Here is a 12749-nt window from a genome sequence, read left to right as displayed (position 1 = left end):
TCACAAGTTCACTATCAGGTTGAAGGAATTCAGTAGCTTTTTACAGGTATTGCAAATTTGTTCTTATAACAAGTTTTATGAAACAGGGCCCCAGAACTTTTTTTGCAAATTCTTATTTCTTAATGCTATGGTGCCCTCCTTTTGTACTTTAATATGTGACCTGCCACCCCAAAACCAAAAATAAGTCGACCAAAATGAATATTGAGATTTTTAATTGAGCTTGATAATTCACTTTCTAAGCTTTAAAATGAAATATAATATGTTGAAACTGACCAAAAATAATCATTACAAGTGCTCGATTGAATGCAGAGGAAATTCAGCAAGAGCTTTGAGAAAACAAGGTTTGAAGTTCAGGGTTCTCTCAAGCATGAGATGTGCACACTGTAATCTCAGTGAAACTTCCAAGCAGTCCGAAAAAAAAGTAGTTTCCAAGAAACTCTTGTATCTTTTCTTTTATTCAACTTTGTGACTTCAAATTTTCACAGCATGAAGGAGAAGAATTGCTCTTTCAGAAAAGCTATTTTTTTTATTTGTGGTTTTTGGAGACTAAATTACTATTTTGGCTATTTACAGAGAAGCTTACCTGGCGACTTATTGGTGGTTTTGTGGTGGTAGATCACATATTGTAATTTCAAATCATTACTCCTATATCCTCAAAGATCAATGTGTATTCAACTTAAATAATGTGAAGCTGGTCAAGATTTCTCCCTGAACCTTTCCTACTTTGGCACTGCCAATGCATCCTGTCCTGTCTTTTCAGAGCCCCGTTACACAAGGCACAGTGATTGATCATAGGGTTGATGCTTAGGCTAAAGAAAAATTTTGTGTTAGAGTGACGGGGCCCCTGGAAAAGCAGGGATTTTTTTTACAGGTTTTCTATAGACCCGAGCCTGAATCTCAAGCACCATTTCTAGGAGAGATAAATATCGCCTTTTCGATGCTTCACAAAATATACCAACATTTTTAACAAGCAAATATTAGAAAATCATTCCAAAGTGAATATTCAGGTTTGTACTGTACAACGCCATGTTGGTGAACAGATGCGACGTGATTTTCATCAAGGCGAGCGCGAACGGTATAGCTGCTCCTACAGCCGATCTCCCCCACTGCGCCCAGGACGTGACCTCCCTCGCAGCTCGTACACATGCAGAGCTACCACATCACACAGCCAGTGAGGTCTGAGTGAAACACTTCCGGGTTTTCGATCACGATCAACACGATGGGCGATATCAATAGGCAAAAAATAAAGGGTCAGTGAATTTTTTAGGGTCAGGCCGGTTACACCATTGCAAAAATTTTGTTTGGCCTTATGCTTGATTACATTGGTCATTATGTGTCATCACGTATACAAATCAATTGTACAATCACTCGTTATGCGTTGTGTCACAGGCCCCTGAGCTGTAAGTTCTTTGAATGTATACCACTGTTTGTATGCCAGTTTTAATCATGTGTTTTACATTGTTGACTTTTTTGCAGAATATTTCAAACCATGAACAAATGTAAAATGTTATGAAAATTATGTATCACAAAAATAATAAAAAAAAGCTCACTTAAACATTATAAATCTGTCTTTATGTAGAGATTGTGTTTGATTGTCATGAGTAAAAATTAATATTAAGATGGGAAATTTGTGTTTCATATCACAAGGCCTTGTGGGTCGCCCAGCTTTCTTTTGTCTATGGGTCTATAGCACTAAGCACGCACTGTGAGAAAGAATTGAAAGAAAAAAAATTAAAAGAACGATTTAGCTTAATGATAAACCTAAGCGCAAGGAAGAATATGGATATGTCAGTGGACCTCCAAGTGTGATACCAAGAAAATTGTATCATCTGGTGCCCCGTTTCATAAAACTTGATACTATAACAAATTTACAATAAAAGTTTAAAGCTACTGAAATAAATCAATTTGATTCGCTGATAGTAAACTTGTTACAGAAACTGCCCATTTGTTATTGTAACAAGTCTTTATGAAACGGGACCTAGGTTTGTAATCACTTTAAAATAGAATCACATTGATTAAATAGTATTTGTATTCAATATCATGGGCCTATATTTTGAAGTTCGGTTTAACTTAAGCCAAGATATAACTCTGGGCTAAAATTATGGGAAGCCCAAAGTGTTAAAAATTTGTTTACATTGTTGGTTAACTGTGCTCTTTCATCATGATTTAATGATGAAGAAAACTGTTCAGCTATTATTTACAGATAGTCATCAATCAATTTGAACGTATTGAGCAGATAAATTGAACCTGTACCATTAGAGATTTATTTTACAATTGGCCATCCATCCATGGACAAGTCCACCCCAACAAAAAGTTGATTTGAATAAAAAGAGAAAAATCCAACAAGCATAATGCTGAAAATTTCACAAAAATCTGATGTAAAATAAGAAAGTTATGCCATTTTTAAATTTTGCTTAATTTCACAAAACAGTTGTATGCATATCCCGGTCGGTATGCAAATGAGGGACTGATGACATCACTCACTATTTCTTTTGTATTTTATTTTATGAAATATTCTAATTTTCTCCCCACTGTCCTGTGAAAAAAAAATTATTTCTCCCTGAACATGTGGAATTACCATTGTTTTAACATTTTATAGTTAAGTCAAGTTAGTCCTTATTGCCAAATCTGTAAAAAATGAAATATATGTTAACCCTTCTTTCACCAATTTTACAATGGTGAAGTTTGATTATTTTAACATACAAAGTCATACAAACTTTCTGTATATATACATGTATATCATAAATTTGAATTTATTAAGAACATGATTTATATAATGCATAATATATCAAAACAACATCTTTGTATTATCAGAGTCCTCAGTCATCCTGGCTTCCTAGCACACAACTTTACATGTTCAGACTTGCACTTTCTCCACTTCCTGAGGTGCATTCCAACAAGAGTTTCCATCAGGGAAAACAATTACACAGGGGCTTTAATAGGGTGATTTAGCCCCCAAAATGCTTTTAAAAAAGCCTTGGAAACTAAAACAAGGGAGCCCAGATAATTCCCATACACTGCAATGTTAAAGGTTATACAATGTTGCAGAATTAGGCAGCAGGTTGTGAAAAATAACCCCTGAAAAAAAAAATTGGCCTGGTTTCCAGCCTTATTGAAACACTAAGCATACTACATCGGCACTCGTCTCCTATCCATTATCACCTGGGTGAAGAGAGGCAAAGTGCAGACCGATGCCTTGCAAAGGAGGTCAGGCCAATGAATAAATAAATGCATATATATTTACGTTGAGATATCACGATGATATAAATGAACAGGTGAGTGCCTATGTAGCAACTTTTGCAGAAATGGTGTCGGAGGAATCAAACACATCTAGGTGAATACAGGTGTATCTCAATTTACCCTTAAGAGGCTGGGGAGGGGGCTAATTCACCCCCAACACCCCAACATTTCTTGTGATAAATATTGTGAGAAGACGTTTCACAACTTATTTTCCTTTGTGCCTACCACATCGTTTTGACATTTAGACTGAATCAACCTCTCCCCAAACCCCCAACCCGACTATTCAGGCATCAAAATAGCCCAGTCTTTATAGGGTTCATCTGCATACACTGTAGCCCAATCATTTTGGAATTTAATCTGCATGTGTATATTAATGGAAAGTCTCTTTTTAAATGATGGATGGAAAAATTAAATAGATTTCTATTCTTTCCATTCAGTTTTACATAATCATTGTTAGATCTGGACAGGAAAGAAAAATTCTAAAATATTTTATCTAAATTCTGGCAGTATGAAGAAACCAAGCCATGCAGCAAGTCTTTACTATCTTTAGGTCACAAAATGTCGAGTTTTATTGAAAGGCCCCAACACTGTCCCATCTGCATATTGCTGAAGCTGGCAACCAGACAAGTTCATCACTGAATACCAGTCTTCCAAACTATTCATGGGTTAATCCATAGTATCTCCATATTTGTTCTTCGAAACCGGTCCATCAAACTTGTCTTGTCCTCCGTGTGCCGCAACTGCATTTGAAGTGTTTCCCTGTAACGGCTGTGGTGCGATAGATTGCTCTGCTGTGACTGTTCTAGGAGATGTAACGTTGTCATCGTTGTAACCTGATGCTTGAGCTGTTCTCACCCATTTCTTCTGGCAGTCTCTGGATGCTATGGATGCCACCAGGTAGCCGCAGGTAATGGCTCCACCTTGAAAGATAAATAATGGAAACGGTGGAAATAATCATTTGTTCCACTGATTGATGTTTCTATTAAGTTCAAGGCATCTGGATCATGCAAGGCCAATTGCAAAATGTAAAGTGATCATTCTGAATAGGTTACATTAAAGCCCTCAGTTTTGCACAATGCAGAAAACTGAAAATAATTCACACAAAACTTGGGAACACAGAATTCATCCTAACTGTGTTGTTTTCAACAATACAGAAACAGAAAAGAAAAATTCACAGCAGTTTATGAACACAGTATTCATAGAACTACACTGTAAACAATTTTTCAGACAAAAAAATGAATTTCGAAAAACATGGTGAAAATCATCAAAATTTACATAAAATCAACTGAAATAAAATGAAGGATCAGCCGATCAAACTTGTTTGCAGTGTTTATTCAAGGTGATTAGCATGAGTTTACCAAGTTTAACTGCAGTGTGAGTATATTTAACTTACATTTACTTAAGCTTTTCACTATTTACAATTCACCATCATGATTTATGCTTTTCACCAAACAACGCAGAATTTGATACTCAGACACCGATCAACACATAGTTTACATTTCAGAAAAGAGAAAAGTGGGAACTTTAGGATATATATGTGATGGTGATCTTTTACCTGCTATTGCAGAGACTGTATGAGCAGCAGTGAACCTTGGATATCTTTGTCGGGCATAGATACTAGCCGTTAATCCACCAGCGGCTCCTGAAAAGCAAAGTACAATACAACGATAAACCATGAAAGAAAAATGAAAAACATACTTAACATCAGTGACAAGTTGACTACCATGATGTCACATCTCTTATATATTATAGCCTGGCCAAGGCCCAGTTTCATAGAGCTGTCATAAAAGTTTTTTGTCCTCCGGCAATTATTAAGTTGCTTTATTTCAGTAGCTTTTATTTGAGTAATGTTGAGTAATGTAAAAGAGGGCAATGAATGTGGGTCAATAGGTATGGTTGCAATGCTTGTGATTTATGTTTTTCTATGCTACGATAAGCTAAAAGATATAGTCGTAGTAAAATGATCCTGAAATGATGATGAAGATGTTGACAAATGACAATGATAGAAAATGATGAAAATGAATATTACAATGCTTGTTGAAGATTTAGATGACCATGGTGTTGATGATGACAAAGAAGATGTTGCTGCTGATGATTATGACGATGATGATTATGATGGTGGTAATGATTAGAATTATATAGTAAACTACAGCGCATGCTCCATATTTAAGACAGTTCTTTAATCTTACACTAGTTCTATTGATGAAAAATTTCCCTCAGTAATTAGCATACTGAAAAGGGGATGATTTTGCTTAAAGACATGAGCAAAGAACATCTCCTATGGGTTGTACTGTAGTAAAATAATCAAGAGCAGATGAAAATCATAATACAATCAAAACAAGAGTCCAGATAGGTCAAAATTCATATTTTTCTGAACAAATGTGGAGTATTTGAGAGGTCTGTGCACACTGTCACAGATTTCTCGACATGTAATATGCCTCATATGATAAACTCACCTGCTATAAAACCAATAAAGCCCTTCAAAAACGCCTTTGACTGGCATCGTGCATAGTCCTGGACACCCTGTAATACAGATCAAAATAAATTTGACATATTTAAATTTCAATAAAACATCAAATACTAGTACTACAAATTATTCTTTGCTGCTTTTATCTTTATTAATTTGAGATTTTGGGTGGCTGTTGCAAGAGGAAGTTGCAGCTGTAGGTACCAAAGCCCAAAATGCCTATCTCAGTCTGGAAAACCCCAGGGGAGGGGGTCCCTTTTAACTACAAGTACCGATCCTTACCCTGTAGTTCAACCCCCATCGTCCCCCTTCATCATGATCGATAATTCTATGTGCAGCACCAGTAGGGGGGGGGTGGTTACAGGGGTTCAACCCCCCCCCCTTAAATTTGTTTGATGCCCCCCCCCCCCGAAATTTTTTTAAGGACTTTTTTTGTTGTCAACATTTCATTCAGCTTGAACCCCCCCTTTAAAAAATATTGCGTACGCTACTGTGCAGCATCTCCAACGGTCCACGAGTCATGACCTCAACTTGTGACATGAATACCCATTAATCATTTAATGCCAGTACCACCAACATGAAAATGCATCATAATCATGTTCATGAAGTTATTATGTTCACAATACACGTACAAAAATTCTTTGATAACAATCTCCACCTTCATGTCGGAATCTAGTATTTTCAGCACACGATAAGGGTGATTTCAACTTCAAGTTCGGTGTTCTATGTTGGTGTAGAGAGCGTGAGAGGGCTGCTGAACCAAGCTCCAACACCGAGCTGGGTTCAGAAGAACAATACCCATCTCGTTATCAATAACTCATAATGTCACGCCTCTGCGCAGCGCTGCTGATCGTCTCAAATCTACGCGAGAACTTCTCGATAACGAAAGTGAAATCGGGGAGAAATCGTTGTAAAATCTCATCATGATCATACAGAATGCAAAGGCTAACACATCACAAAAGAGTAATTATTATTGTCCATTAAAATGTAACTATAAGGCTCTAAGGATTTGCACTCAGCTTATCTGTGCGTGTAAAAATTAAATTTTTCGGGATGTGTCATCCTGTTCATAGGCTTCAAAAATCACCAACACCAACACTGCACCGAATTTAAATCACAATTTTCCCAATCCCTGGGGTTTGGTGTTGGTGAATGGGAAATTACATGTAGATGGTCAACATGGTCAATGCCAGTCACCACTTGTTCACTGCAACCATCCTGCCTGTTGGGAATCTACAGGTAGGACTATGGCCTGCCAATGCTGTACAGAGCACACACTTTAAAAAATCAGTAAAATATCACTTTTGTGACCAAAATTACTAATTTCCATACAGTTGCAATTTTTTTTTCTTTATTAGTAAATTGGGAATAATTTTTGTATTCACTAGAGCGCTCAAAAACTTGAATTTTGGGCATATTTTTGTGTATGCCCTCTATTGGTGGAAAGTATATGGCAAGAAAATTTTCATTTTTTTATCTCTATTTTTAATTAATAAAAAAATAATTTAAAGACTCAAATTTACTTAAGGGCCAAGTTGTATGACAAATAGGTGTAATGGAAACTGTCAGTGTAAAAAAATCAAGCATTTGTCCTAAGCTTGTAACCGATTTTGCAATCGGCAACCGATTCCATTCGATTTCACCACAATCGGCAATCACTTGCCGATCTTCGATCATGCCCCTTGAAGGAAAAAATCGAAAATAAAAAATCGGCGTAGATCTGGTTACAGTGCATGATCGCTCAGAACATATTTCAAGATTGTTTTTGAGGTGCTAGCTATTTAGAGGTCGCATTATTCAGAGAGAAAGACGCGGTATTATCTATGGCGATGTTTAAGAGGATAGATATCTTCTCTTCCGCTTCTCTTCCAACTCATGGTGATAGCGGATGCCGCCGTGAACTTTGAAAGGTCGTATTACCGACGGAGCTCACTGCGTTACTCTCTTACATCGTTTATGATTATATACATTTTATTTTCAACCTCGTGGTGATAACGGATGCCGATGTGAACTTTGAAAGGTCGTATTACCGACGGAGCTCACTGCACTACTCTCTTACCCCCTTTATAATGATATAAATCTTCTCTTCAACCTCGTGGTGATAGCGGACCCCGCCATAAACTTTCAAAGACTGTACTATTGACGGAGCTTATTGCGTTACTCTCTTACATCGTTTATGATGATATACATTTTATTTTCAACCTCGTGGTGATAGCGGACCCCGCCGTGAACTTTTAAAGATCGTGCTACTGACGGAGCTCATTGCGTTACTCTCTTACATCGTTTATAATGATATAAATCTTCTCTTCAACCTCGTGGTGATAGCGGACCCCGCCATAAACTTTTAAAGACTGTACTATTGACGGAGCTTATTGCGTTGCTCTCTTACATCGTTTATGATGATATTCATTTTATTTTCAACCTCGTGGTGATAGCGGAAGCCGCCGTGAACTTTGAAAGGTCGTATTACCGACGGAGCTCACTGCGTTACTCTCTTACATCGTTTATGATGATATACATTTTATTTTCAACCTCGTGGTGATAGCGGATGCCGCCGTGAACTTTGAAAGGTCGTATTACCGACGGAGCTCACTGCGCTACTCTCTTACCCCCTTTATAATGATATAAATCTTCTCTTCAACCTCGTGGTGATAGCGGACCCCGCCATAAACTTTTAAAGACTGTACTATTGACGGAGCTTATTGCGTTACTCTCTTACATCGTTTATGATGATATACATTTTATTTTCAACCTCGTGGTGATAGCGGATGCCGCCGTGAACTTTGAAAGGTCGTATTACCGACGGAGCTCACTGCGCTACTCTCTTACCCCCTTTATAATGATATAAATCTTCTCTTCAACCTCGTGGTGATAGCGGACCCCGCCATAAACTTTTAAAGACTGTACTATTGACGGAGCTTATTGCGTTACTCTCTTACATCGTTTATGATGATATACATTTTATTTTCAACCTCGTGGTGATAGCGGATGCCGCCGTGAACTTTGAAAGGTCGTACTATTGACGGAGCTCATTGCGTTACTCTCTTACATCGTTTATGATGATTTACATTTTATTTTCAACCTCGTGGTGATAGCGGACCCCGCCGTGAACTTTTAAAGATCGTGCTACTGACGGAGCTTATTGCGTTACTCTCTTACATCGTTTATGATGATATACATTTTATTTTCAACCTCGTGGTGATAGCGGATGCCGCCGTGAACTTTGAAAGGTCGTATTACCGACGGAGCTCACTACGTTACTCTCTTACATCGTTTATGATGATTTACATTTTATTTTCAACCTCGTGGTGATAGCGGACCCCGCCGTGAACTTTTAAAGATCGTGCTACTGACGGAGCTTATTGCGTTACTCTCTTACATCGTTTATGATGATATACATTTTATTTTCAACCTCGTGGTGATAGCGGATGCCGCCGTGAACTTTGAAAGGTCGTATTACCGACGGAGCTCACTGCGTTACTCTCTTATATCGTTTATGATGATTTACATTTTATTTTCAACCTCGTGGTGATAGCGGACCCCGCCGTGAACTTTTAAAGATCGTGCTACTGACGGAGCTTATTGCGTTACTCTCTTACATCGTTTATGATGATATACATTTTATTTTCAACCTCGTGGTGATAGCGGATGCCGCCGTGAACTTTGAAAGGTCGTATTACCGACGGAGCTCACTGCGTTACTCTCTTACATCGTTTATGATGATTTACATTTTATTTTCAACCTCGTGGTGATAGCGGACCCCGCCGTGAACTTTTAAAGATCGTGCTACTGACGGAGCTTATTGCGTTACTCTCTTACATCGTTTATGATGATATACATTTTATTTTCAACCTCGTGGTGATAGCGGATGCCGCCGTGAAATTTGAAAGGTCGTATTACCGACGGAGCTCACTGCGTTACTCTCTTACATCGTTTATGATGATATACATTTAATTTTCAACCTCGTGGTGATAGCGGACCCCGCCATAAACTTTTAAAGACTGTACTATTGACGGAGCTTATTGCGTTACTCTCTTACATCGTTTATGATGATATTCATTTTATTTTCAACCTCGTGGTGATAGCGGACACCGCCGTGAACTTCAAATTGATTTGAAAACGCTAGCTACCCAAAACATTTTAACAACATATTTCAAATCATCGTGCGTGCTTGCGTCTTCTACTTCATTTTAATTGCACTTGCGACTTTAAGATGATGCGTCGTAAGAGATCATTCCAATAATTCTAAATCGCTAGCACCTAAAAATACTTCTAAAAGATGTCCCGCCGATCGTTCATTAACCTGTGATCTATGAGAAATATTTTCATTTTATTTTCCTTTGCGCCTTTGCTCGGAAGATGCGTCTTTCGTTTATCTTTCTAATAAAAATCACTCGGTTTATTTTAAAGCAATAACACCTCAAAACCCCTGGCTTTAAAACGATCGCGCATGTTGGCGACTTCCATTCCAATGCATTCGTCTTTGTGACTTTGTCAGGAAGATGCGCGCGACCGCGAACAACATTTTGATGTATTCCTTTGTTTTTAAACATCGCCGATTCGATTTTCGATTCGATTTCGATTTTAGAAGCTTAACTGCCGATCCGATTTTCGATCTGATTTTTGATCTGATTTACAACATTAATTTGTCCCAAACAAAAAGAGAAAATAAGCCAAACATTGCCACCCTTATTTTGCCACACATGGAGATATAACTGAGAACAAGGTCATATCATAACCTAGACAGCTGGCAGCCGTCTGTTTCGAGGAGTTTTTCAACATTTTTTTATTTTTTTAATTTCTCCTCATACACATATATTTGGTGAGTGGAGCCAACGTAGTTCAGCGGAACAACCAACATAACAGAGACCGAAGCTTTTGGTCTAATCATAACCTTGTTCATTGATGAGTGCCAGTCACCAGCTCTGATGCTCAGTTCAGCAGACGACATTCAAAACCAGCGCTCAATTGAGCTCAAGTATAAACACAAACTGCCGGAAATATTCAATCATATTTTCAATGACATGTTTTCCAAGGACGAAGGTCAATCCCATCACCAGTATCATTTCAAATTCATGTACAGTAGTGAGTAGAGGCGCACGGCCAATATGGGAGACTCTCTCCAATAGGGGAGACAATCTCCCACATTGGAGACTTGCTTTGCAAAAGGACCAAAGAAACAACACCAACAAAAGCATGATTTTTTCCACCCAAAATTTTGTCTCACTGAGGTCAGAAGCCCATTTGTTTTGTGTGTGATTGACAACAAAAATCCTTATAAAAAAAGTAGACGGTGAATTTTTAAAGTAGACGGTGAAAGGGGGTAATTTTTCATGAGGAATCTGCTTATCACATTTTTATTTGCTGCCAAGGTAATCCTTTTGCAGCAAATGTAAACAAAGGAAATTGGTCTCCAAAACTGGAGACTGTCTCTGACTCTGAGTCTGAAATTGGATACCCAAATTCTTTACAAAAGTCTCTGAATCAGTGAATGATATTGGTCCCCACATTGGAGACAGTCTCCAATATTGGCCCGGCCGTGCGCCTCTACTGATGTACAGACTAGTACAGTGTTGTACTTGTAGCTGGTGTTTGTGTTGTCATTGTCACAACACCATGCACCAGATTTTAACACCGTATTTGAAATCACAATCAGCTCAGGTACATTCATGGTATGCGACAGGCTAGGAGCGCCAAGGGGCCAGACGCAAGATGCCCGGCCCGGCTCTCTCCGGGAAGCTGGCGAGCTATATCCGCTGGCGAACAAGACTCAAGAGACCGCTCGCCGATTATGTTCAATTGTTGTCAATGTCAGAAGTAAGACATAATTAAGACAAAATTTTTTACATACCGGATAAACGTCATCATCAAGATCTCTAATACTCTGCAAAACCATTATTCATTTCACTTCAAACGTACCAGAACGCATTAATTTATTGCTCGATCTTGCGATCTCGCACACTGCAAAATATTATGTTACGCAATACCAATCCTGAACTGAAATATTCACACATTTTTCATGATGTACACAACAAAATGTAGTTACGGTATTTTCAAGTTATTGTGGAAATGGATACGGTTTATAGGCCTTTATGTAAATATGTTATTGTTAAACCTTTATACATGTACATTTAATATGTTTAAGCCTTTAATTTCCCCATGGGGCTAATAAAGTTCAAGTAAATTAATTCTACGTTTGAGTCCCTTAATTTTCTATTGTCAGTTTGAAAATGCGTTTTAATGAGACATGCAGAGTAAAGTTCGTCTTGTCTCCGTTTAGACCTCTAATTTCTCTCTCTTTCCCCTTTTCCATTCGTCTTACTTTTCTCTGTTTTTCTCACTCTGTGCAGGCTAAAGGGCCATGAGCTTAAATATTGTGCCCTTTGTTATGCATTTTCTTAATTACCGTACTGTTATGCAGTTATTTGCTCTTGTACTGTTCATAATGTTTATTCCTGTATGCTAGTTTATCAACTGTGTTCATGGTAGTAGAATTTGCATTTTTGTATGTCATGCTTCGTCTCTTTTATTGCCTCTCTCTCTTTCTTTTCATTCTACCCCAGTTCTCTAAACTCTTTGTTCCCCATCCTCCTTCTCCTCTTCTTTTCATTCTTCTTTCTCTCTCTCCCTCCCCACTTCTCTCTCGTTCTCTCTCACTCTCTCTGAGTATTGTATACATGCATATGACAATTATTTTGATACTATGTTTTACTGTTGTGTTAATTTGTAGCATGATCATTGTTGTCACGTTCGACTATATTGCTTATTCTCTGCTTATGTAACATTGAAGTTCTCACAATATATGCAACTCCATCTCCATAGGCTTGACTATCTGATAATAACATAAAGTTGTTTATCAGTAAATACATTAACACTTCATATTGACTGGATATTATAATTGCACATGGAAACAAACACTCTTTATTATTAAGTTCTTTGTTTTAATAAGTAATGCATTTAAACATATATTGCCATTTTATCTGATTTTATTTTTGTATATTTGTAAACCCCGACTAGTGAGGAGAGCTTCATAACAGAAACT

General features: G+C 37.8%; 1 protein-coding gene across 1 annotated transcript; it reads right to left on the bottom strand.

The window, feature by feature from the left end:
* Window positions 1-2735: 2735 nt before the first annotated feature.
* On the bottom strand, window positions 2736-11726 carry LOC129278406 (transmembrane protein 141-like). Its single transcript, XM_054914585.2, has 4 exons — window positions 11559-11726; window positions 5697-5763; window positions 4796-4882; window positions 2736-4160 (listed from the first exon to the last, which is right to left on the bottom strand). The coding sequence occupies exons 1-4, from the start codon at window positions 11601-11603 to the stop codon at window positions 3907-3909; spliced, it is 453 nt and encodes a 150-aa protein (XP_054770560.1). The 5' UTR covers window positions 11604-11726; the 3' UTR covers window positions 2736-3906.
* Window positions 11727-12749: the final 1023 nt, after the last annotated feature.

This window comes from Lytechinus pictus, chromosome 15, assembly GCF_037042905.1.
Source record: "Lytechinus pictus isolate F3 Inbred chromosome 15, Lp3.0, whole genome shotgun sequence".
NCBI classification, from domain to species: domain Eukaryota; kingdom Metazoa; phylum Echinodermata; class Echinoidea; order Temnopleuroida; family Toxopneustidae; genus Lytechinus; species Lytechinus pictus.
The sequence above is the reverse complement of the archived record's forward strand: the minus strand, read 5'-3'. Positions and strand labels throughout refer to the sequence as shown.